This window comes from Tyto alba, unplaced genomic scaffold, assembly GCF_018691265.1.
Source record: "Tyto alba isolate M040663 unplaced genomic scaffold, T.alba_DEE_v4.0 Super-Scaffold_2, whole genome shotgun sequence".
Taxonomy (NCBI): domain Eukaryota; kingdom Metazoa; phylum Chordata; class Aves; order Strigiformes; family Tytonidae; genus Tyto; species Tyto alba.
Window position 1 is genome coordinate 77014127 of NW_024881282.1, and position 27588 is coordinate 77041714.

The following is a 27588-nucleotide window of genomic DNA, read 5'->3' on the forward strand; positions in this document are numbered from 1 at the left end:
TTGTTTTATTGTTTCAGAAGGCCAGTGTGTCTGAAAAGATTAGATTTTTAAACAGCATTTAAAAACTCAAAGCAAAAAAATTATATTCTCATTTTCATAACTGTATTTTCAAGTAGATATAGAACTAATTATTTTTCCACCATCCACTTGTTTTTATCAACACCAGCAAGATGCTATTTGAAATTAACTCCATGGACTGAACTGGTGTAACAAACTAGTTTGGAACAAATGACTAAGCAGCACAACTCTAAAGACCACTACCATGCTAGTATAGTATGAACAGCATGAATCTGTTGCAGTCAAAGCACTTCATAGCTTACACTCATTCTTACTCACTGGTAGAAAGCAAGGATTCCAGTTTTCAGATCCTTCCAACAGAAGCCCTCTGCAGAAGATGGATGACATCAAGAAAGCTGTAAACGACCTCTGCCCTATCCCACAGCCTGTGGCTGCTCGTGGCTTAGGATGGATCCTATTACCCCACTAACTAGTAGTAGCCCCAAGGGAACTGCCAATCGATAAGCACTGATGAGTCCAACTGTGGCATCAACAGAGCATGTCACAGTCAGACCTTACCCACTCTGTTTTATGCTGGGAAGTCTTGCTGGGATGAAATAATGTTCATGAAGAAATATAAATCATAGAATCGTTTAAGTCGGAGAAAAGACCTTTAAGATCATCGAGTCCAACCATAAACCTAGCACTGCCAGGTCCACCACTAAACCATGTCCTTAAGCACCACGTTCACACATCTTTTAAATACTTCCAGGGGTGGTGACTCAACCACTTCCATGTTCCAATGCTTGACAACCCTTTGGGTGAAGAAATTTTTCATAATACCCAATCTAAACCTCCCCTGGTGCAACTTGGAGCCATTTCCTCTTGTCATATCATTTGTTACTTGGGAAAAAAAAAGAAACCATCATTCACCATGCTACAAGCTACTTCCAGGTAGTTGTAGAGAGTGGTAAGGTCTCCCCATAGCCTCTTCTCCAGACTAAGCAACTCCCAAGAGCAGTATGGATACAGCAGCCCCTGGGCTCTTTTGTACATAAAAGGCAGTCTAACATACATTACAAAGAAATTAAGGTAATTTAACGTTGACAGTTTTTGGAAAAGTCAGTGAGTTGCTTAGTTTATAGCAGTACATTAAGAACAGCTCACAGCTGGCTCTTTGTAAGTGAACATATGATCCCAGAACCCAAGCTACAAGGTGTACAACAGTGCCAAATGGCACATCACAGAAGCAATTTTGGACTCCTAGAACTTAGTAGCTTGGCCCCAGTTCCATCCTTGTCTAGGAAGAACTACCTGAACTCTTTCTGATTCTTCCCAGTGATGCTGATTTTAAGGGTACCTATTGATCCTGACAGAGTACTACATGCATCCAAGCTACTTCCAGACTTGGCTTAGCTCCACTTGTTCATATACCAATGCTTCAGATCTAATGAATCTGGTTGCATGGACATTGTGATGCCTAAACATCCAAGCTGAGCCTAAAACGAGACCGGGTGTGAGAACTGTAGCATTATGTAAGGGAGCCTACCACTACGTTATTTAATTAATGGAGAACTGACTACTTATGGCAACAAACAAAACCAGATTATAGCATGAAGTTTGTCTCATACTGCCATCTGCTGAAAAAAGCAAGTTACTTCTCTATGAAACTTTTTATGTTTATGATTCTTCTCACTGCATCTCATAACAAGATTACATGTGATCCTCAGCTGCCAAAAAATACACAAAACCTTCTACTCTTCCATTCTTACAACTACATAATTCTGGAAGTGTACAGCATGTACAAATATCAAGCCACTATTCATGAGAAACTAAAATAAACTCATAGGCCTATTGCAGAATCCAGTTGCTTAGGTATCAGCCAAATAAAAAGTTTAAGTGTGTTGTGAGGGTCTGTTTAAGTAAAGTTGTATCAGCTAGCACAACCTCTGCGCTGGATGGAATGATCACATGCTTATTACCTCTCCTTCTGTGAAGCCTGTTTACTAACTCAAATCAAGTATAACATAAGATAGTGGAATTAAACATACAAATGTAAGTTAACAGTGAAACCACAACCTACCAATGACGACTATTAAATATTTCTCAGTACATTCTTCAAAATTTACTCGTTTTTCAACAGACAAGCTAAACAAGTCATTGCAGAGAAAGTTTTATTTCTTACTTACACCCTTTTCTGTTGCACGAATATCTATATTTCCGTAAAGTGTTCCAAGACCAATTACTTTGCCACCGTTTGTTCGTATATCAATTTTATGGCTCTGAAAAAAAGTTTAACATGCATATGGTTAGGATAATCATACTTAGAAAACAAGCTATCTTGTTTTTCAAGCTGTATCACCATAACCACCTTGGATCACAAACTTCCATTTTACTGTGAAGATTTCTTCAAGTGATTTCCACATGTGCTGTGTATTTCCTCTGGAGCCAAACACCAAACAAGTCACCTTTATTTGTAACCAGAAACACAAGGGAAAGAAGGATGCTGAGGAATTCTTTATTCTCAATATAGGTGGGTGGGGTTTTTTTTGTTGTTTGTTTGTTTTTTTGTTTGTTTGTTTTTGTTTGGTTTTTTGTTTGTTTTTTTAACCAACAGTAGAATGAAATGCCCCTAACTTGAGACTACAGTAGTGCTTCAGACCTTTTAATGGTTTTAAATAACTCAGCTGTTCAGTTAAGCTTCTATACAAATACAGTAGATTATTTTCTGCACATACAGTAAACAGGATAAAATTAAATTAGATGCTTCAGCTTAATTATCTGATGATTCAGAGAGACATCACAGCTCCTTTGAGGCAGTTACATTAGGCACGTTATCAGAATAATGGTTAAAGAACAAACCTGCCAGACATGTAACTTGAGGGGACCCCTAAGATCAGAAGAACTAACGTATAGCAATGACTGACCAGTAAGGCCACCAATGTTTAAGTAAAATAAAACCACAGCCTACACACATTTATACCTTTTTTTTTTTAACTCTGTCCTTTTTGGGATAGAAAAAGTTTTGATAAGACACAGGTCCCTAAACTTTTTTACCCTAGAATTATCAGACTATGCCTATCCTCTTATAAAAACCAGGCTTTCAGATATAGGTATAAATGGAGACACCTAACAGACAGCAGGATTTGCTGAAAGAGTAAGCAAGTTAAGCATCAAGTAGCTTTTTTATTAAGAGGGAATGTTCCACCAGCTGAAAGAAGCACCGATTTGTTGTAGGGCTTCTAACAAGGGAGAGAGCTTTGAGTAAGGAAGAAGTAAAGGTTGTCAAGGTCATGACAGACATTAAAAGAAAAACACATTAAGTTCAAAGAAAAGAAGGAGAGCGGTGCAGGACTTCAACCAATCAGGCTCAGACATGGTGTGTGGTGAGGAAGCATGGCAGTCTTCTACTGATCATGCGTGAGACACCTGGAAATTCTTGTTACCACTGGCACAGCCAAGGAATCGGAAGTAATCACTGAACACAGAAACAAAACTAAAGGGTCTCCTTGGTCCCACTATCACTGCTAAGCTGACAGACTGTAATAAGAAGTAGAGGAAAAAAAATTAAAAAGTAGCACTGCTTTATCAATAAAAAAATTGGGAATAAATTGTGCTCCTAGAATGACCCAGAAGTCATAGCTGTATTTTGGAATTAATGCTACTATCAGCTGTCATAGAGACTTGGAAGGGATAGGGTGAACTTAGCTTTAACCAACTAAAAAACAATAACCAACAAAAAAAAATCTCAATAAAACAACCCCCAACAAATCTCACTGGTTGGATAATGTCTACCACACTAAAACTACCAAAGTCCATTAAAAAAACCTCATACAGAATGCTCATTTTTTTCTGTTCAATTACTAGCATGCATGCTTAAGGAAAGTAGAGGTCAAATTTCTATGTCTTCTGTAAATACATTATGTAATATACCAAAAATCATCAAGTTTTTTGAATTACTATTTATACAGTCAACTTCTTGAAGTCTGTTGCAAGTTAAATGAATTAGCAGCCATGAAGCTGTTTGCTGGTGCTCTTTAACCCCCACATGACCAGATTTAACTTATTTTGAGTCATTGATCAATGATATTTTGGTCTCTACTGTAAAGAAAAGGTCTCCTGCTTTGCTAGTCAATGAGGTTTATGGACAGCATGACAGTGACACAACATTAACCAGCACTTTAATCCAACCAGGGGAGGGCAGTATCTCTTCAGTTTGCTCAGTAAAGCACATTCCCTAAAGGAGAATCATCTCACTACTTCAGAGTTAAGAAACCCAAGAGGGGTCACGTATCTTCTGTAGAACGTATGCTGAAGCTCTCATAGTAACTAGCACAAAGACAACCAATCACCACTCAGAACCCCAAAGAATACTTTGGGTAATTGATTAAAAAAAGCCAAAACATTATAATCCAACAAAGCTTTGTTTTAACTAGAGTTTCAGCTGAAATCTGCAGTTCTTTCTTGATTCTTAAAATTTTAAATGACTTCTGGGACAAGGCCATTTTCCTCTCACCTCAGTATGGGAGCAAAGAAGCTTCCTGGGGCCACCAGTGCATTGGAGACATTGAGGCACATGCACAGGGGACGGATCACCTTTTACACTTGTAGCTTTTCTGACATTTCTGCCAACTAAGCAATGCTCAAAGTTGACAGAGGAAAAAAGCAACACCAAGCTCCTCTAAACTACTATGAAGCTGTGGAGGAGCTGCTCTCAGAAGCCCCAAACTGGTGACTTGTCATCCTTCTTTTCAGTTTATTAGAGTACTGTTTCATTGCTCCTTGTAGTCTCAAGGAAAATAGAACTGACTTTTTAATTTTTAAAATTAAACATTTTTCACATCTCAGATTGTAGAAGAGAAAAGATGACCAAAAAATTAATTAGCTGTCATGAAAAAAGAGGGTTTTGAGGAAAGACATCACAAAAAATTCTTGACAGTTGTGATGGCATGCTTTGATTACTGTCACTATTGCTGGCCAAAACTACTTTGTTATTTCATACTGTGTAGTTTCTCACGTACTGCTGTTATTATACAACAGAGCCATTTTTAACCAAAGCTTTAGACAGCAGTAACATATAGTACAGTTAACTCTGTTAGATTTTAGTTACTTTTTAAAAGAGTGATATGCTCAATTACACGGAATCTGAAAGACACAAGTTGTCTGTAGTTCACTGAATATGAAGTAAACCTAGCTCTATTATATATTAAATTTATCCTTAAATTCAGTTTTCCATATGTGTGCCATAAAATAATCTCTTATCATGGTAAAGAAAAACGTTGAAAGATTTTTAATCTCAAAAATACTTAAACTTAAGCTTTTCAAATATGGTAATTCCTTTCTTTTAAATTTATACCAACTCCTGCAGGTACAATCTCAATTATTCAAGTTAAATTGATTCCAAACAGCACCCAAGTCTTTGATTATTTCTACAAAAGTCTGTGTCACCAAACTTGAAGTCTTAAGAATGAAAAAAGGCCACAATCATCATATATACAGTATTTATCAGATACATTTCAGTTGGGTATTTTGGACATGTAATATGTAACTTACAACTGAAAATTAACCTGAAGAGTTTACCAGTAGCACTGATACATCAGAATTATAAAAACATGCAGAAAAAAAAAAATAGAAGCAGCATACTGAGCAAGCATAACTATTAATCTACTAACCTCTGTCAGTTTTTTTGTTTGTTTGTTTGTTTTTTGTTTGCTTGTTTGGTTTGGTTTTTTGAGGGGCAGGGAAGGTAGATATCAAGCTTACTACCATCATTGTTTCTGCTGGCTTTGGTTATCATCAACGGTATGTGGACTTCTGACTCCACGTTATTTAGTGTTATTGACTGTGCTGTAACTGTATGCAGTAAACGTGAGGTGCTACACACAGAGTACACTTAGAAATATCAGAGTACTTATCTCCAGAACTGGAATTTAAGTTTTTACACTATATTCCACCACACAATCCCTTTTAAGACACTGACTGAGTGGGGGAGGTAGGGTTCTTTGTACCTTTATTGACTGCAAGACACTAGTCCCCTTCTCCGTTTCTATTTTGCAGTTATCACACTCTATTTTCTGAATCTTCACGCATCCAGTCCCTGATGTTTTGATATCCAAATCTAGAATTAAAAGAGTTTTATTAGCAACAGAATGAGAAAAGTCAGATCTATTTAACACAGTACTTGATCACTTTCTATGGTAACTACATATAGTACGGAAAAAAATAAGTTTTTGTTACTAAAGAACCTTGCAAAGTTTGGCCACACACTTGCAACTGCATGACTAGTCACTATCAACAACTGACACAAAATTTTGTAAGCCTGTGTATAGCCATCCAGCTTCAAGTGAGAACATTAATAGGCAGCAAAGTGACTGTAACCTCTGGCAAGGAATCAGGGTGTGGTCCTTTATTACAGTTTATCTTTTTTATTTAACCCACTCCCAAATTCCACCTCCATCTCTATAGCCACCCTAGTCACCAATTCTATTAGCAATTCTACTGAGACATTTGGGTACCCTCACATAGGTTTTGGGGCAGGAAGGCTGCCAGCCTGTATGAGGCCACATGTAGAGTAATAAGATTTAAGAGCACAAATACATAGGTCTTGCTTAGACCTATGTTGTTTCAACTAGCAAGCAGCATTAAACACAAAACAACAGGTATTGAAGAGTCTGCATGCGTCATTCTTCCCTAGCCTTCTGAAGGCATGACTTACCCCACTGACATGAACAAGCATGTTTGCCTCTAGCCTGAATCACCTCACCTCACTACAGTTCATAGGCTCCCACAGAACAAAAGGCACTAGGTCTTGGAGAGAACTCTTATCGAGGGAGTAATTTGTTTTGACAAACCAGGAAAATCCAAGAGGCAAAGATAAAACACGTCACAGTTTTGCTGCAAGAGTGCTACCTTATTGCCACAGTAAGCTTAAGAGGTTAAATTTAGTGAAGGATGCAGATTGTGTTCCAGGTAACAATTCTCTATGAAAGGGGGCAAGAAGAGGTGGACTAGATAAAACGGCTTTCTGGAAAACCGGCTTATTTGCAGATATTATTTTCTTAGCCTCTTCATGGAAGACTTCCAAGAAAGAGATACTGTGACCAAGATTTTAATCAAATTGTGTGTTTCTTAAATTTAAGCAACTCTAAGAGAAGCTTTGAGGCATGTAAAAGCACAAAACCTGGCAAACTGGACAGGTGACTATTATCAGAGGCTCGAGGGCAAGCACCACAAGGTTTTATGTTGGTAAAGCCTAGACATTTTCACCAGACTATAAAAATATCTGAGTGGTATCTGAACAATTTCAATTTGATGCAGATCTACAGGTCCTGAAGTTGTTGAGACAGGCAGACAAAACTTTTCCATAAGGTTTTGGTTCTCAGGGAGCAGTTGGGTTGTTTAAACACAGTTCCCAGAGACACACGAATAGAGGCACCTCCAAACATCGAAGCTCAAAACAGTATGTCCCTGCACAGCACAAATCTGGAGAGTTCAGAAAGAAAACTATTATTTTTGAAATACAAGCTTTCTTGCTCAGAACTGTTCAATTCACCCACTGGAAAACCCATAGTCCTTAGGAGGGTCTACATCCCAGACTTTTGCTTTTTTCCTTTCAGAGGAGAAAGAGGTCCAAAAGCAAGTTTGCTTAGGCAAATCTTTTAATTCAATCAGTTTGGTAGCCTCTTACCCTTATTACTTCTGTCAAAAGGGGGGAGAAAAAGTCCTAAGATCAGTCAGTTTAGCAGTGATATGAACTTACTAGGACCTTTATAGGAGTAAGGTTAATAAAAACTGATCCCGCAGGGCTTATTATGGACTTAATTTGAAAGGTAGAACAGTGGTATAATCCTAGATGTACCAAAGATGGGTGCCAAGAAAAGACACAATTCTGGCAATTCATGATCACTGCTGTTAAGAAACACCACGGATTCCTGGAAACATATTTTGTGCCTTGAACCTCTGCAGAGTCACAGTGCTTTGCCAGCCTTGATATAAGAATCAGTGGACAATGAACGAAATCCCTGTCTCACAAACAGGCTTCCTGAAGCAAGGGTGACTCCACAAAGAGGCAGGCTAAGAGCTGGATTTAACTTAATGTTAACTAAATTTCAACAAGCAAGGAGGAACAGGATACAGTCTATTTCAGTGCCAAAGCTCAAAAAATGGCTAGTCTGATTCCTCCTTAGCAAAGCTGAGGGCTGAAGCCAATTTCAGCCACACAAACCTCGACGAACACATGAAGATCACTGCGGTGCAAAGGTATACTGGAAATAAAGGTACATAGGGAAAAAAAGACCTGTGGTATCAGGATACAGGCAAGGGTACCCCAGAAATAGCACCTTAAGCGGTAGTATTTGAAACAGACTGGTAAAATACTTATTCTAAAGTGATTCTGCAGCCCTGGACCACCAGCAGTACTTCACGATGATCCATTTCCTTGCTTATAGAGGAAGCTTATCAGTAAGTGGGCATATATGTAAAAATATTCAGTCCAGGAAAAAGTATTTATTGATGGCTACTCTGAGGCTGTATGTCTGCCATCCTTAGGAACAGATGCGTAGGATCTTTTTCCCAAATCATTAATATGTTTAGACTTCAGAAACACACACTGTTGAAAACATTCACATCTGCTTTCCATTAACATTGACAAAAAAAAAAACAACAGAAGCAAAGAGGTCCCAGGAGCTTAGGTTCTCCCCTCATACAAGTAGGCAGAAAAACTGTTTAAGGTATACAATAAAATGATGTTGGTAATTCACCAAAATGTTCAAGATCCATTCAGTTTGCCTAGTTAAGCCCATAAGAATCTACAGTATTTAGCCAAAAAAGGGAAGTGACCTTATAGGCTTAAGTAAAACAGATGTGAAAGTGAAGTTCTCCCACAGAGAGAACTGATTATAAAAAAGAAACAAAAAATAATAATTAAAAAAAACCCCACACTGGCTTATAAGTGGGCCTTGGCCATGAATGCTTGGATCCTGTGCCAGAGGGGACAAAGCTTTTATATTGTATTTGGTGAAGCTTGGCTACTGCTTCAAAACTTACAGTTCTACTTGACTTTGTCATAGAAACCTCTTCTCTCTTCACCAGGGTATACCATGGAAAAGCATTGGAACAGTTTGCCAAAGGAGGTTGTGTAGTCTTCACTCTTGGGGGTTTTCAAAACCAGAGTGGATAAAGCCCTGAGCAGCCTCCTCTGACCTTGGAGTTGACCCTGCTTTGAGATGAAGGTTGAACTAGAAATCTTCTGAGGTCCCCCCATCCAATCTCAATTATCCTATGATTCTAATATAATAGGTTCCTACAAAAGCAAAACATAAAAACCACATGGGAAGACAGGACAGATGGTTCTCAAATTCTAGTTATTCAAGACCCGTCAGGTCTACCTCTGAGTACTTAGTCCATGTACAGTAATCAGAAATCAAAGAGCTAGTTTCAGGTTTAATTAGCACATGCAGTTTGATATGCCAAGTGACAGGGTTCTCTATGTGCTGAGCAGACTCCGAATCTACAGCCACGTGCCTACACTGTCCCTCGAATAAAGAGTCAATATATACATGTGACCTGAAGAAAAATAAACAAGCTAGATTAAAGAGAAATTCATCGACATCTATAATTTATGAAGGTTAACTCTATCAGAGAGGATTATCAGATTGTGTATGATATTGAAAGACAACACACAGCATAGGACAAGACACAAAGAAATAGAGGATCCTTAAGTAAGCAGCCAAGAAGTGCAAGTACATGTTTCCTTTGGCTTAAAACGTGTATTTAATCTCAATCTAGCATCTCCTACACATGCTATTCAGAGTCTAAGGAGTTCTAGCTAACTTGGAGCTTCATGGACAAACTCCAACCTAAATGGCAAAAGCTATTATGAAATGCCTTAACTTCAAAAATGAAGAAAGAAGCTAGAATACTGTAAGTCATTCACATCAGCTTCTTGACTTCTTACAGCTAAGTGACAGAAAGAAAGCTCAGATAAAATGGTCTAAATGGAACAAAATTAACATCCTCCTCGTGCATTCAAATAAGGCCAGAGAAATACCAAAGTGCTTGCAGAGCAACAACGTTTTTTCTGGTTCAAGATGTGTTTTTACAACGGGTAAGATCAGTTGCTTATGCAATGACCTTTAATGGATAATTTTTTCCTAAATAAAGGAAACAACCTAAGCATAAACTACTACTCAGAGAACCCAAAAACCAAACCAGAGCTGCAAATACACTTAAAGTATAACATCACTGACAAGTAGCAGTTCTACTTCACTGAGTACAAAAAAATATTTACATTTTAGGAAATATATCTCCAGATATGCCTGGATAACAGCATGAACAGACAATACTAACATCATGCTAATTATGGAGTGACAGCAACTAGAAGACAACAGTCCAGGGAACCTGCATTACATGAAGTTACCACAAACCCAAGTGGAACAGCTTGGAAAACTACAAACTAATAAAGCCTGTTTCAAGAAGGAAGACTGTGAGACAGTCTGCAGGGTTAGTTGACATTCAGAATATAATAAGAATCTCAAAGACAGGACAAAGGCTAAAAGGTTTGGTGGTTTTTGGTGGGTTTCCCCCCCCCCCCCGATCAATCGGGATTCATTATTGAGACCTTTAGGAAGGTTCCCCACATTGAAACACTTTATGAAGGCTGAGATTATCCAGATCTTAATACAATGAATTCCATTCCCCTGAGGGTCTGGAGTAACACATAATAGTCACTCAGAGATCCTGAAGAAACTGAAATATCAATTTACTAACATCTACACTAACCAGGCACACCTGGTACCAGAGAAATTAAAGGACATTGGGTTTCGGTTTGATTGTCTGTAATCCTGGGATGGAGGCTGTGAATGTACTACATACAGGCCAAGGTAATCTTTGCACTTGCCAAGCAGGAAAAAAAAAAAAAAAAAAAAAAAAAGGAAGGCTGTAAGAACATAACTGATAATTCTTAGGGAAGAGCCAAAACTACAAAAGTCTCTTGGAGAAGACAGCCCTGCTACAGTTCAGTGAAAGAGCCACTGAATATATAGGTAACAGTTGATCTTTTTAAGAGAATGAACATGGACTTTCAGAGGTCTTTGACAATATCCTTAGTCCTGTATTATCTTTTTGCTGTAAATTATGCATCATCTTCAACACTACATCATTTTGGAAATCATCGCAAATACAGAGGTTGAAAAGTTTCAACAATAACACTGAAATTATTCAGACAAGTTAAATGCTCAATGAGAAACTGGAGAAGGATCTTGGAACACCACATACCCGAATCATAAAATACAAAGAAATTGAATGGATGGTATGCTTTCTGGGATAGTTTTCCAAGAGGCACTGCATTTGCCTAGAAGCTCTCACTCTGAAACTGTCCACACATGTAAGCAGACACTTGGAAGAAAGACCCACTGAGGGGCTGAGCTGTAGCAGGCTCAGAAAATACCCCGAGCTGAAAACTGCTGACAGAAGAGAATATGTAGATGAAATATCATTTATGTTTGTCCTGTTTCTAACTCTTCCCTAAGCATCTGCTTATGACTAGTGATGGAGATAGGACAGTGGGTTAGCTGGACTCACAGTACAAATCAGTATGGCCATTCCGACATAGGCCAAGTAAGGCACACCAAGGGCAGGGACAGGGGGGAAGCCTCTGATTCTATTCACAGAATGTTTGTCTCTATATTAGTTGTTAGGAAACAAGAGACCATAAGCTTTGGTATACCTATCTAAGAAACACCCTTTCAGTTATCAAGAGTGTTCCAAAAAAAACTTATAGGGATGAGTAAGACTAGAAAATGAAAGAGAATGCTGCTATGACAAATCCATAGCACTTCTCCATTTTGAATGATATATAGTTCACATCCTAAATGTAAACAATAACAACCCCCCCCCAATAATACAGAAAATGACATAGCAGAAATCAAGGTATAAGGAAAAAAAAAGTGTAAGAGAAGATAAAAGGTGCAAATGTCTCTGCTGTAAGGGTCTGGAAAAGTGGTAGCTTAGAGAATATAACACCATGCTCTACAAAAGTCACAGATGACATAAGAAGTGTAGGCAGAATGAGTTTATTCACCATTTCTCACACCACAACTACAGCAGAGCATCAAATGAAATAAAGCAGCAGTCTTAAACAACCACTTCAAGCAAACCAAGGGACTGGGGTTTTTGTACATCAAAAAGTTTTTCCAACATGGTGAAACTTATACTGCACTGTGTACGCAATTGCACAAATCATTAGGGGAGGAAAAAAAAAAAAGATCACATCAGTAACTAAATACAAATCTCTCTGGGTCAAGTCCTCCCTAAACCTCTGCTCACTGTGGGGAATTATCCTAGCAAGCTTGCCCTTTTCCTTCCCTGAACTCAGAGGCACTGTCAGTATTTCAGTCCAGCACGGATACTTACTCCTTTCAGCCACTACAGCTGTTCTCCCAAGTTGACTGTAGGTTCTATACTAGAAGCCCTGCACACATTTTTGCCTTGGGCCAAAAAAAAGATAATGTGACAGTTGTACTAGACAAGGGAGCCCTTCTCAGCATTTCATCTTTGTTGTTACTTTCCAGACTTTTTGATCGCTGTGGATGGCCACTCAGCGTAACAACCACTAACGGAGGTGGTTGTGTCCAAGAACGCCACTGGAAACATCCCTCGAACTGCAGGTGTACAGAGCGCATACTAAGGACCGTTGTCTACCAGCTGAGCTGCAGTTACTTCTCTGGAATATCAACTGTCAGAGCAAAAATAAGCGGGCATTGCAACTACCACTTACTAGCACGCGTTTCAGCATTAACTACTGCCGACAAAAAAGGTCAACAAGAAATCATGTGACCAACACCTTAGAAGTCGGGAAACACAGAAAATAACGGCACGGTTGGAACCTCTTTAATTAGAGAGGGCGTACCCACTGCCGACAGCGCTTCCAGCCGCAGCAGCGGCATCGCGCTCCCCGGCGAGCCCCACCCGCGGCAGCGCCGCCGCCTCCCCGGGGCTCCGGGCGCCGGCAGGAGCGGGCTGGCAGCCGGGCGGGCAACCGCCTCCCCCATCCCCGCCTCACCCACCGAACTTGACGGGCGTCCTGACGTCCACGGCGGCCTTGCTGTCCACACCGTCCGCGACGATCGCCATCTGCCCCAGCGCCTCATCGTACTCCACGCGGAGGCGGCCGCGGGGCGGGGGGCTGCTGCCGCCGGCGCCGCTGGCGGCCACCAGCACGCGGTCCGCGCCCGGGTAGCGCTCCGGATCCAGCGGGCGGACGCTCACCTGGCAGGGCAGCCGCACCCGCAGCCGCCCCCGGGGGCTGACCGCCAGCGCCCACTCCTGAAGGGGCTGGCGGCCGCCGGCCTCGGCGGAGCCGCGTCGGGGGACTGGCGGCCCCCACCGCTCAGCCGCCGCCCGCAGCGCCAGCGGCCGCCAGCGCGGGGTCAGAGCCCTCATGGCGGCACGAGCCCCCTCGGGCGGATCGCCGGGGCCCCGCCGGGTCACGTGACGCGGAGCTGCCGGTAAACAGGCGGCGGCCCCGCCCGCCGAGGAGGCTGCTGGGAGCCGCTGGTCAGCGGCGCGCGGAGGGGACCACCGCCGCCCCACAAAAGGAGCGGCGCCGGCCGCGCCCATCGGCCTATCAGCGAAGGGAGAAGGCGGGACATTCCCGCCCGCCTTGCTTCTGTTGGGCGGTGGGGCGGGGTGCTAGAGCCAATCAAAAGCGAAGAGTGAGGGCGGCGGGTGGTTGAAGGGGGCGGGGCGGCGTCGCCATAGGAACGCGGGACGCCGCTCAGCGGGGCGGGGTGGCCGCACAGGTGGAACAGGGGCCGGGGCCGGGGCCGGGGCCGGGAAAACCGCCACTACAACGTAGAGGAGGCGGGAGGCGAATCCAGCGGCGCTGAGCCTCGGGGCCGCTTCAGTCCGGTTTGAGGAGTCCCGTGTGGGCCGGGGCCCGCCCTCCCCGCCCGCGGCCCTGCGTGCCGGGAGTCTTCCCCAAGCTCCGCTCCGCGGGGCTCAGCGTGGTGCCATCTCGTTGCGTGAGAAAACGAGGCACCGCAGGACGTGAGGGCCCTTTCCGTGGTGGCCTTGGGCTGACCGTGGTGCAGCCAAGCGGTGGTTTGCAGTGGAAGGGTTGTGCTTCGGCGTTTCGGCCTGCTCAGCTCCCTGATGCGGCAGCCTTTGCAACCGCGGAATTAACACCTGCAAGGAGGAGGTAGGGGAAAGGAGAGGAATGGGAAGGGGGAAATGGCAGGGCTTTGGGTGGCAGCCTTGTCTTTGTTACGCTTAAGCCCACAGTGGGACTGCATGTGTCGAAATGTCCCTGGTCAGAGGATGAAGAAACAGTTTGGCAGATGTGCTGGAAAAACGTGTTTTTTTTTTTCAAAACTGACATTGCGGAGCCTCAAAACTGGTCTCTGTCAAGACAGCTAGGTTAGCATGTTAGTTACTGTGACAGCTTTTTAGCGGTTAACATACAGGATCACAGTTCTAAAGCCAGCCAAATAAATATTTTCCTGAATTCTGTACAAATATATCATGAGACAAGTATCCTTACAGGGTTTTCAAACAAGTGGAGTACTACTGAATTAATTTAAAAAGACTTCTGTGGACTTCATAGTCCACATTATGGTTTTATAATAATTTTAAAAGATGAGATGAGGGATTTGGGATAGGTGATGTAAAGTCAGAGGCTGCATTCTTGTCATAGATGTAGTTTATTGCCAATAATGAGTAAAACATGCATAGGAAGGTACATTGTCTTAGCTATATTGCAACACAAGAAATAATGAAATCTGAGGCTGTTACTTTATTGATTTGCTGCCTTTTGCACTCCATGTGTTGTTTTTCTTCTTTTCCAAAAATAACTCTGCAAGCTATGCAATATGATATTTGGTCATCAAGCTCTTTTCATCTCATTAGCCTCATTTCCATTTTTATCACTGTCTGGCATTGATTATTTAGGAATCTGAAATGAGATCTGAGTGTCCAAGAGGAAAGAAGATGGCACTAGCATTTGGTCCATCTGTAATTTTCACTGTGGAAAGTTGAAAAAAGATTCATATTTATCAATAAAGCCCTTCAAATTAAATTATATTATTAGTTTACATTATTCAGTCTCAAAAATCATTAAATGAAACACAAAAAGGGCCAGCCTACCATATGATAGTTTAGTATAGAAAAAAAGAATTCTAGAAAGACAAAAATGTATCAAGAAATATCTTGGGACTTGATGTGAGAGAGAAGTTATTTTTTTCAAGTCTTCAGAAATAGTTGGTTTTGGGGAAAAATACTACAAAATCCACACTCGTGAGACCAAATGCAAAATATAAATGTTGGATAATTTGTCAGGGAGACAGTTACCGACCTGTAAGGTGGGGTGCAATGTGCTATCATTCCACTAGATGACAGCCAATTCAACAAATAACTCTATTAATCCACTGTTCAAAGGGAGTCTTTGGTTAGGTGGGATTTACAGCTGCCACCCCTTTCTTCCTGAAGTCGGCGTTGCTGTTCCTTATCATTGCCTCCTACCTCTTAAATGTTAGTGCCACTTTCCCACTGCACCCTTTTCCTCCCCGTATCTTGGTATTTAATGCTTCTCATGTAGGCAGAGGTTTATCAGGTTGGGCTCTCTACTATGCTATGCATCATCTTTAATATTGTTGACTTATGCATAATTGAAAACTTTATTCAAGAAACCATTCAGAGATGCTTAAGCCTCAGCTATGTCTATATTTCACTGTTTTGTGTTGTTTCTTTTTCATCAGATACAGTCTAAGCATACCAATGTGGCTAAAAATACTGAATAAAACAGATAAAAAGTAATTGCAAGGAAGAAGTTCTTCCAACTCTGTACATATGAAACCTCATGTATTTAATGCTTTACTTATGCCATCTATAATTTGGCTACAATATTGATTCAGTTTCATTTTCATGCTCTTGATTGAATTCCCGCTGATCCCATTTCAGCTGGTATGGCATGTAGCAGAGTCCAGCAGTAAAATGAGATTTATTTTCATCTTTAATTTTCTGACTTGTCATTTGCAGGAAAAGAAAACTATATCAAATTTATAAATGAAGATTTAATAAGAGCCCCAATTTCAAGATGCCTGTGTGATTCCTTAATTAATTACAATATTTATTAGCTATTTTGTCAGATACTTACTTACAGTGTTGTTGTAAGCCAAAGAATATTCTGTATTTCATGCAAAAGATAACAAAAACTAGACCTTATAAAGTGTTAGAAAATAGATTTTAAAGGAAAACATTATTAGAGATACTTTTAGGCTAAGGTGAGAGAGAGATTTCAAGGGAAGAGGAATTAAATAAAAGAGATATAGAAGAGAGGCTGTAGAAGGAATAAATTTTTCCAACTTTTATATTTGGAATCAATCACAGAATAAGATCAGGCTGCTTCAGGTACCCACAGTGTATGAACTTAGTCTGCCTGGGCAGGATTAAATTCACCCATTTGCTATAATTGTAATGAAGAAATAATGTGACTTCACTGCTAAGGAAAACGGGGCCACCTTGCAGGAGTACTTTTGCTGGTGTTACGCTCATGCTGAGGCTCCCACCTGCACATGCAAGAACACTTCTTTTCAATATCCAGCATTTGGGCCAGGTTCACTGCACACAGGGCTAACCACTTATCAGTGTTCCTCTGTATCATAAGGCTTAAGAATTTTGTAGTCAGGATATTTTTTCCAATTTTATTAAAAGTTCTCATGTGTTTCTATTATGAAATATTTGTATTACACTGTTTTAGTTCCCTTATTTGTATTTTGTAATTTGTATTTTTTCAGTGATGTATTCCTGAACTGCTTCCTTAAGCTTTCTTGGTTCTCAAGTATAGGCTTCAGTGGGTAGGCAAAGCATGTTTTGTTTGTTTTCCCCTCGGTATTTTAGTGTTTGCGTAGTGATGGTAACCATTTCTTCTCAGGGATGGCAGAGAGAGGCAGTCACCAAAGCACACAATGGTTCAGATTTCAGGGATTTTTTGTTTGTCATGCTACCAGAAATTTTCTGAGGAAATTAAGTTTTTCATGGAAACCACTTGAAAAGGGAAGTGGCAAATCTTACTATTCAAAATCTTCCTGTCTTAGCCATATCTAATTAGAACTCAAGCAGATAAAGTCTGTGTGTGGCTCAGGGTGATTCCATCCCAAATAGCAGAGACTTGAAAACAAGGGGAAACAATGGAACTTACAACAGAAATTGTTAAGTGGTTTAGGTATGCAGTATGCTCTCATTTCCCCGAAGTAGTTGTCTGTGAAGTTGTACAGTCTAATCAAACAATCCGTTTTGAATTACATGCATATTATAATTCATTATAGTTATAATGTACATAATGTAATTTTAATTGCCATTTAGTTTTGGCATAGTTTTGTCATTTAAAGATACATCCCTTTATGCTGAAGCACAGGCTCTGCCCAATTAAAACAGGTCTGCTGCTTACAAGACTATAAGCTTTAATTTTTGGAAAGAAGCATTATAAAATAAAATTTTAGAGGATGAAAAGAAGATAACTATGTGATTGAATAAATCCATGGTACTCCTATTTTATTAATAATATCTGTAGGTCTCATCTCTTCCCTTCTCCTTGAGGAAGATATGGTAGAACTGGAAAAGTTTGGAGAAGGATGACAAGGACAGTGGAAGGCAGAGAAGGGCTTTCATGCCTGTGACAGCAGGTAGATTGGCTTCTTCAGCCTAGAAAAAGGATTATCAAATGAAGATATGTTAGAAAAAACCTAGTGGTATAGAAACGTTGTGATTATTCAGTAACTCATGCAGTAAAAGAGCTAGGTGGCATCAAGGAGCCAGATTTAAAACAAACAAAAAACACTCACTGGCTACTCATGTCATACAGGGGTGACATGAAAATCTCCATTCCCCTGGATTTTGCAGATACTAAAATTTTCTGTGAGTTCAAGGGGAGAAGGGCTGGGTTTAGGGAAGCATCACCACACTGTGACTGGAGGACCTGCTCGAGCAGGTTCAGAGGTGGTCCACTAAGATGATCAGGGGCCTGAAGCACCTCCGCTGTGAGGACAGGCTGAGAGAGTTGGGGTTGTTCAGCCTGGAGAAGAGAAGGCTCCGAGGAGACCTTTTAGTGGCCTTACAGTGCTTAAAGGGGGCTACAGAAAAGGTGGGGAGGGACTTTTTATCAGGGAGTGTAGGAATAGGATAAGGAATATTTTAAACTGAAAGAGGTAGGTTTAGATTTGATATGACAGAGAAATTCTCCCCTGTGAGGGTGGTGAGGCACTGGCACAGGTTGCCCGTAGAAGCTGTGGCTGCCCCCTCCCTGGAAGGGTTCAAGGCCAGGTTGGACGGGGCTTTGAGCAACCTGGGCTGGTGGAAGGTGTCCCTGCACATGGCAGGGGGGTTGTAACGATGATCTTTAGGGTCCCTTCCAACCCAAATCATTCTATGAGTCTATGATTCTATGATTCTTCTGTCCCTCCCCATACATCTGGTGTTGACTGGAAGTATGCGGAGCTAGATCAGCTTTTGTTCTGATTAGATATCACAGTTCTGATGTTCCAACTACTCTGCCTATTTTTTCGAATGAATTCAGCATGAAATGCTAAATCCGTTGTCTTTTTTCCAGAGTAATTTTTATTTTTTAAGATTTGTGTGCAAAAGAAGGTAGCATGAAGATGTAGATAAATATCCTGAGGTTTAGATTGGATATTAGGAAAAATTTATTCGCTGAAAGGGTTGTCGAGCACTGGAATAGGCTGCCCAGGGAAGTGGTTGAGTCACCATCCCTGGAGGTATGTGCAGATGTGACACGTAGGGACATGGTTTAGTAGTGGACTTGGCAGTGCTACATTTATGGTTGGACTTGATGATCTTATGGGTCTTTTCCAACCTAAATGGTTCTATGTTTCTATGATTCTGTGCCCCGCTGTTCAGCTGAGGTTCTGTTCATTGCCTCCCTGCTCTGGGTACTGCCCCTGTCTCCTGCAGGCAAATGGGAAGGTGCTCCTTAGCAACTTCCAGAAAAATTAGCCAATTGATCTCGCAACATTGATTGAATGTATTCAGACTTACTTAGCTGATTTTGCCTGAGAAAGTAGTCATAAAGCAGTTCATCTTGCAGAACAGTGTTGAGGAGGAAGGTGTCTTCTCCTACAACAGAAGGAAATAATATGTAACATCTATGGATGCAGCTGGCTGCGGGAAGAGATCAATGTCTATGGCCTCAGCTCAGCTTAACGTGAATTTATACCTATTTGTTTAAACTTGCCTAATCTTAGAGTTGTGTTGTATTAAACAAAAAAATCTCTTGTGAGTTGGAGCATTTATATGTCAGTCTACACAAATTTAACTAACCCAGCTTTAACTGAAACAGGTCAGATTTGTGTAGCAACAAAGAATGAGAGGGGGAATATATTAAGAAACTGATAACTTCCATCAGGAGGGAAAGTAGCACACATGTCAATGTATAATGTACCATCTATAAATCCAGCTGTGAACTTACATGTAATGCTAGTAATTAGCTACTTCCATAAATATTTCCTCTGGACTTAGTCAGACTACTTACACAAGTAACTGCTCATTGTTTTAATTGACTTCACAGACTTTCCAGTCTGGCCTGATGTTATGAGGCTGAAATTATAAATTACTTTGAACGTATGTTCATACAAAAGTTTTAATAAAGTAATTGAAAAGACATTATTTTAACACATACTCTTCAACATACAATAGCTTTTGCCTTCAGCAATAGCAGTGTAAATAGTTTAAAGTTATTCTAATGATGAATTCATACCTTTAATTCTGTAACAATGGCAGAGAAAAATAATGTGCTTAATGATTTTATTTTTTGCCCTTTGTGCTTAAAATTTAAAAAGCATGTTGAAGTTGGGCTTGGATGGTAAGACTGTGTGACTGGTATCAAAATCTTACTATTGCTTTTCTGAACCTGAATCTTTTTCTAATTATTGGCTCAGTATTGGGACCAGCTCTGTTTAATATCTTTATTGATGATCTGGATGAGGGGATTGAGTGTACCCTGAGGAAGTCTGCAGATGACACCAAGTTGGGTGGGGGTGTTGATCTGCTTGAGGGTCTGAAGGCTCTGCAGAGGGATCTGGACAGGCTGGGTTGATGGGCCAAGGCCAATTGTATGAGGTTCAACAAGGCTCAGTGCTGGGCCCTCCACCTGGGGCACAACAACCCCCTGCAATGCTACAGGCTTGGGGAAGGGTGACTGGAAAGCTGCCTGGGGGAAAAGGACCTGGGGGTGTTGGTTGACAGACACCTGAATATGAGCTGGCAGTGTGCCCGGGTGGCCAAGAAGGCCAATGGCATCCTGGCTTGTGTCAGAAATAGCGTGGCCAGCAGAGCCAGGGAAGTGACTGTCCCCCTGTACTGGCACTGGTGAAGCTGCACCTCAAATACTGTGTGTTCAGTTTTGGGCCCCTCCCTACAGGAAAGTCACTGAGGTGCTGGGGTGTGACCAAAGGGCAGTGAAGCTGGTGAAGGGTCTGGAGCACAAGTGTTATGGGGAACGGCTGAGGGAACTGGGGTTGTTTAGTCTGGAGAAAAGGAGGCTGAGGGGAGACCTCATGTCTGTCTACAACCACCTGAAAGGAGGTTGTAGTGAGGTGGGTGTCGGTCTCTTCGCCCAAGTAACAAGCAAGAGGATGAGAGGAAATTGGCCTCAAGTTGTGCCAGGGGAAGTTCAGATTGGATATTAGGAAAATTTTTTTTGCTGAAAGGGTTGTCAAGCATTAGAACAGGCTGCCCAGGGAGGTGGTTGAGTCACAATCCCTGGGGGTACTTAAAAGACCGGTACATGTGATACTTAGGGGCATGATTTAGTGGTGGATTTAGCAGTGCTAGGTTAATGGTTGGACTTGATCTTAAAGGTCTTTTCCCACCTCAATGATTCTATGATTCTAATTTTATACATGCAAGGGCTTAAGACAAAGTTTGAAGGGGTTCATCAGTATATGATAATGTAGTCAATCACTTGAATTGTAGTTCCCTCAACAGAGATTTTTATAACATTTTTGTCGTCTTAATTAGTCTAGTTGATGCATCTTCATACATGGAGCTGCATCTCTTCATGTTCAAAATTAAATTTTACTACTTTTTACATCTGTCACTCTGGAAGGTCAATGCTGCTAAGTGTTGCCTATCTGGATTCTGCACTGACTTGTGTATGAACATTGATGTTTGCTAGAGAGATACTGAAGTAAAGATGCTGGCATTAGTCTTGAGAATCTGTGTTCAGACTTTTGTTATTATTGCTGTCCTGAAGCTGTTTCACAAGACAGTTCTCAGCCTGAGTTGACCTGGGTTCCAAAACAGACTTGTAATTCCCTTTCTCTGCAATTCTGTGTGTTGGATTAAGGCTGTGATATTGTTTGCAGTTCTACAGTTTGAAAGCATGTTTAACTGTTCTGTAAATTTAGAAATCATGCCACCTTTAATTTCTATTTGAATTAGACTATTTTTCAGATACTGCAAAAATACAAATTTTCCACTTTGCTTTTTGAATTTTATATATCCAATTTTGTATAAGCTGAATTTTAAATTTTAATTATGTAGTAGGTAATTAAAGAATACTAAACTTATTTTAATGTCCCATAATCACACATATCTTTTGTTACAGTCTGTTCTCTTCCCTGTTAAAAAGGAGTGGAAACTAGCGCTTACCACACTAGCTTAGGCTGTCTAATTGTTTACCTCTGTCTCAGCTGTCTATAGCCTTAACATAATATTATAAGCTTTTCAGATTCAGAAGATTGTTTTTATTCTCTCTCTGCTCAGCAAATTGGAGTCTTGGTGAGAACTCTTTGTACTACCAGACTGCGAGGAAGTGTATTTTTTGACTCATGTCAACTGTATGTTTCACATACGAGTATCGACAAAAATGTCTACACCCATAAAGCTCTTGGGTTTTGGCATTGTTCTGCTTAGAGTTTCTGCCACTGTGCTTTTCCTGCTGTCTAAATTCTTCCAGTATGTTTAGAGGAACAAATAAAGCAGCAGCAGCAGCCATAAACATGAAATGCATATGCTAATATGTTCAGCAGTTCTTTATAGATGAAAAATTGCTGTCTATTTATAAATGTGTATACTTGTTTATGTACAGTATTTCATAGTTTATTTCTTGGCCTCTATGATGTTTACAGTTGTTTCACAATGTTTTGACTCCTCCAGGAGGGATCGTGAAATTGTTTTTTTTTTCCATAAGCAAATACAGCCTCTGAAATCTCTTTCAAAGTCAAAATGTTCCTGAAGGGATTCCAAACAGCACTGAAGAAAGTCATAAACTTGCTAGTTTAAATTTCACTACCTTTATAGACAAGTGACTTTTCAAAATGTGGATACACACAACACAACATTTTTATATTCATTTTCCCACCACAATTATAAAAATAAATTATATTTTTCTTAACTGTCAGCTTTCTGGCTTTAGAATGCACAGTTGCTCTGGTTGTTTCATTGGAGAAATCTGGTATATACACTACTGAAATGTTCTCAAAATTTCTGCTTTTGATTGTCCTTGATTTATAATAAAAGGTTCTCTTTTAAAAGAGAAAGGTCTCCCATATGTTTGGTGGAAGGCTGAATGATGTCAAGACTGTCTAATTTGAGGTGGCTTCTACATCTTTGGCAGCTGATACAGGTTTTATCCTATTTTTTGTCCTACAGCAGAATACAATGTTCTCTGTATAATAGTTATTCTGCATGATATTTATTTTAGAAGGACCTCTGGTGTCAGGTGAACACTTACACAAGTTGGCAATCTTTATCCCCAGATTTTGAACTAATATACTGTGGTAATGATTTGTCCATTCATTTCTTCTACAGCCAGCTTCAGTGAATTTGTGAAAGAATTCTTGAATTTCTCCATGTATGCTTTGTCTCCACTTTCCACTGTGCTTTGCTCTACAATATACTCCATGGCTCCTCTATCTCTCTATATCATGGCAAGATTTCTGTGTGCCTCAGAAGTCGTAATTCCTATCTCTTCCCTCGGTACGATGGTAATTGCCTCTCTTTAGTTACCCCATATCTCATATATTTCTCCTGAAATGTCTGTTTTGCTTCATGCTGCTTTCATGCAAAGGGTTGATATTTTGAAATGCTTTGAATATACAAAATTTTTAAGATACTGTTATGCCAGAAGATATTTTTTGCCAGCTATTAACTGGCATTTGGTATAATGACAAATGTTGATCTGATGGACATTGCTGTCTTATCAGGGTACCGAGACCATCGTATTCCCTTGTATTCCACCTCCCATTTCCCTCTTCCATCTCAGCATTTTCACACACCTCAGGCAGTTCTGGTGATTCATGCCTGGGAACATAATTCTCAAGTGCTGGGCTGAGATGGTAAACACGAAGTGAAGTTACATAAAGTTATAGTAATTTGATGACAGGTCTCACCTTGCTGAGAAGTAATTAATAAATCTCCTTGATCTAGCTGTTTCTAATGCAAGAATCTTAGAGATTTCTATTCCTAAATGACAGCTATGAAAATGGGGTTTTCCCAAATATAATTGTAGGAAAGTTATCTTTTCCAACAACCCTACTTGTACCATCTTTCTTTTATTTCTCTCTCTGTGTATTTATTAAAAAAAATGGGTTACCTAATTTGAAAAGCAGCTTTCTTCAGGACAAAGCTTACACCAAGCTATGATTATAAAATTTGGATTTTACCCTTATTTTAAAGCTCCTTCCTTTGAGGAAGAAAAAAGGGATTCCCACATTGTACTAGGGATCAAAATATAGCTTGAATCCTGTGATTTTTATTATTACTCTTAGTTCATTTGGATACCTTTCCAGTGGTGTATTATGTTAGCAGAGGTCACAGATACTAAAAATGTAACCCAGTACATAACTGAAATGTTAGTACTACATGGGAGCTGTGATATGAGGAGATTTCAGGAGATCTACACATTTATTTTGCACAGTCTTATATATACTTGGATCTAATTAACTGTATTTTGGTATTTTTGTTACTTCCTAGAACTTCAAACAATGAGTCAGACTGGTGAAGAAAGTTCCAGTTCCAGTGACACAGAAGTGGAAATCGGGAAGGAGCAACCTATCTGTGCTCTAGCTCCAACAGTTTATAGCCGAGATGAGGGATCCACTGATGTAACAGCAAGTCCTGCATTTCAGTGTTTAGATGAGGTACCATGTACCCCAGCTTTCTCTGTCCATAACAGTGCATATTGTGGCCAAATCAGTTAATCTGAAATGTATATTTTGTTGTTAGTAATTGAAGGTTGTTACCGTAGGCTATCTGTAGCTTCCCTATTTCTTCTCTGATTTTTTTTCTAAGCAGTAAGAACATTTTGTGAAGCAGAAGCATACATGGGGCATATTCTTGCTGGGGATGGTGTGCTTAATAGGTAACCATATTATTTTTTGCAGTGATCATGGCCTTAAGGGTAATAGAGAGGTCTTGTTTCTTTAGTGTTTTAGTTCTAGAGATAATTGCATCATGATTTTTAGAAAGGCTTAATAGCTGCAGGAAAAATCCAAGGTAAGTGGCTCCTGAGGCTCTAATAACTGATGATGATAGAAGAAATCTTTTGGAACTCAGTTTACTTTGCAGGATTTTATGTGTTGAAGAAACTTTTAGAACACTAGAAATATTTTAGAATTTAAGATATCAAATAGATATTAAATGGAAACCTTAAAAATGTAATGCCAGAAGAGACATTAAGAGATCATCTAATCCAAAATTTACACTGTAGTAGATTCTATGCAGATATTTGTCTTATTTGTTCTTTAAAACTTTAACTGATGGCGATAGCTCTTTGGGTATCCTTTTCCAGCATTTCATTATTTCTATAGTTTAAAAAAAAAGTTTTTCCTAAATCCCAGTTTAAATTTCCTTTGAAGTGAATAATGTAGCTTTCTTCTTGCCTTTTTCACAGTGACAATGGAGAGCAATCAATTTCTGCCCTCTTTATAATAAAAATGTACATTTCTCTTACATCCTAAGCAGGCTTTGTTCATGCTTCACGGTTTTCTTAGAGATCTTATTTTAAATTGCTTTACCTTGGGCTCTTTCCAGCTTGGATCTGTCAGATCGGTTTGCTAGCCCAGCTCTCTCTCTCTGCCTTGGACCTAAGGTCAGTAGAAAGGAAGGGGCAAGAATTTGTAGTGAAGAGGAAAATAGAAATGCCCCTTTCCTGTCCTGCTACTAGATCATACTGAACGTAGCATGAAGCTGCACAGTCAGTCTCTCTCTAATCTCTTGTGCATTTGAGTGAAGTATACAGGAGGGAGAGAGATTTTCACTTTCAGTCCAGTGCCAGTATATAGTGAGCCCACAGCTTCCAGTATTGTTGTAGCACAAAACCCCTTTTTTTCTCAGTTCAAGGCAGCTGCAAAACTCCATGATTCAGAGAGAGTTGACCTCTCACCTTGCAGAAATCCTCCTGTCTACTGAAACTATGTAAACTGCGCTTTGGGGAGTACTTTATTTTCCAGCTACTCCTGTACTTGTTCTACGGATTTTCAGCTGTGGTAGAATTTTTGATATGTCAATGAGAGGCATATGCCTTTTACAAGATATTTTTACCTCCCACCTTTCCCCAAATAAAATAAAACTAAATGTCATAACATTCTAAAATATATTCTTAATTTCTGCTTTGTTTTCCTTATTTTCAATCATGGTGAAAACTTATTTTTCTGGACTTTTTCTATAAAGTTCTCAGATCATTTGGCTGATTTTTTTTTCCTCAAAAATTCTTTCCAATTAGGTTATTCTGCATGTCAAATTTAAGGCCAACTTGTTTAACTGTGATAACATTGTAAACCATTAATGGGAAATATAGGGTAATTTTAGCATTAGAAGTTGTTCCCAGCTCAGGGAAAATAAAGTCCAGTGGAAAACTGAAGTAAGCAATTTGCATAGGATTCTATAAATGAGGTCCTTTGGTCATTTTGTCAATTTTTAAATGGGAACTATGACTCATTTTTCGTACCATAATTTTTAACAGTTTGTACTTGTGCTTTACGGTTCAATTTGGCTTTTCATCACTTATTCACTTTTCTTCTCTTCCACTGACGTGTTTGTTTTCCTTTGTTGAACTTTATACATAATTCAGAGATAAATACATTACTTTGGTCACCGTAGAGGTCGTTGCATTGGCATTGGCTTCAGCTTCTTGGAATAGCTTTTGGAACTTTTTCACAGAAGCAGCACTGTATCATATTATCTCTGGTTTACTGGCTAGTCACTTATGCCTGCATAGCTGCAAATACTTATCAGAAGGGACTCCTTTTGGTATTATTAGATTTATTTGAGAACAGATATATCCCTTCTAGCAGTAAACCTTCTAGTAAAGCAAGTTGCATTTTTCTCATGTAAACAGCAGATAGTCAAACATAAACAGCAAGAAGTCACACATGCACAGGCTTTCTCCTTCATTTTTAATAACACATAGTAACATTGTTTAGCCTTGTGGGTTAGGTAAAAATATTAAAAACTGGACAGAGGTTTGAACAAAAACCACTCAGTCCATTGTGACTTGCTTCTTTTCACCAAGTGTTTTTATTTATTACCAAGCTGATGTCAGGCTAACTCAATGATTACTTCCACTGCTGTTGGTTAGAGGACTGACGTTCACAAAATGAACTTTCCACTTTTTAGTCTTTGTTGTTATGTTCTTGAAATAAAGGCCTTTACTCTAACACTTCTAATTTAATTTATTGACTTATGAATCGTTCCTCATATCCTGTTTTCTTCTCATGCATATGGTTAGAAATAAATCAATCTGCATCATGTTAATAACTTTTGTGGAAAACTTCATAGTCTAGTACCTGTATGATGAAATAAATATATTACTTGAATAAATGGTACATTAAGATGCAATAAATTATGCTGTTTTCATCTTAAATTTAGTGCATTATAGACCATGTATATGTAATTTCTTAAAAGGCAGCAAAAAATTTGTTTAATTTTGTCAAATACATCATTAAATTTCAAGAGCTATTAATTTTATAAAACGAATATTTTACTAGAAGCTAGCTTTAGCAAAATGGTCTGAATTTATACTCATCTTCTGTATGCAAATTTATTATTTTTTTACAACAGATGGTAATATAATACATCTTACCTCTTACTTTATCCCTATTTTATCCTTGTTACAACACTACTATTACTGCTAAAGCAACACAGGGCATACCAACATATCCATCTGAATATAAAAAGCGACAGAAGATGGCATGAAACTGGATGAAATGCTCAAAATTACAGGATCAGGCAGAATTAAAGTAAAAAAGACCAATTAACAAATTGCCTCCTGCCCAGTGTCATAATTTTTGTCCCCATAATTTTTGCCCTTCCCTGCACTGTATTGTAGCATTTTTTCCCTCTGGACACTCAAGCTGTTCTTTCATTTCCTCCACCTGATCCAGGCTTTCCCATTTTAATGGGAACACAAACAAGCAAAACATCAGTTGTCATAATGATGCTGTTGATGTTTAATATCTATTATAGGCTTAGAATCCTTTTCTGTTGCTTAATTTTTGTTTTGTTACCCAAATCACAATTAATCCCAGACACAAAAAAGACCCCTATTCAATACATCTTTCCAATTTGATAGTGAATCAT

General features: G+C 39.7%; 2 protein-coding genes across 3 annotated transcripts in view; one reads left to right on the forward strand and one right to left on the reverse strand.

The window, feature by feature from the left end:
• FAM185A (family with sequence similarity 185 member A) overlaps nt 1-13511 on the reverse strand; it is a 43966-nt gene extending 30455 nt beyond the window's left edge. Inside the window, exons 1-3 of one of the 2 annotated variants that reach the window (XM_042792869.1) lie at nt 13062-13511; nt 6006-6115; nt 2187-2279 (exon numbers count right to left, since the gene is read on the reverse strand). In XM_042792869.1, the coding sequence (XP_042648803.1) occupies nt 2187-2279; nt 6006-6115; nt 13062-13437 (579 nt within the window). In that variant the 5' untranslated portion in view covers nt 13438-13511. The remainder of the gene's footprint in view (nt 1-2186; nt 2280-6005; nt 6116-13061) is intronic. The other variant, XM_042792868.1, reaches the window with a different exon arrangement.
• A 250-nt stretch (nt 13512-13761) lies between these two features.
• CCDC146 (coiled-coil domain containing 146) overlaps nt 13762-27588 on the forward strand; it is a 77663-nt gene continuing 63836 nt past the window's right edge. The window contains exons 1-3 of the mRNA XM_032996321.2: nt 13762-14194; nt 22819-22986; nt 23983-24149. Of these exons, the coding sequence (XP_032852212.2) occupies nt 22860-22986; nt 23983-24149 (294 nt within the window). The 5' untranslated portion in view covers nt 13762-14194; nt 22819-22859. The remainder of the gene's footprint in view (nt 14195-22818; nt 22987-23982; nt 24150-27588) is intronic.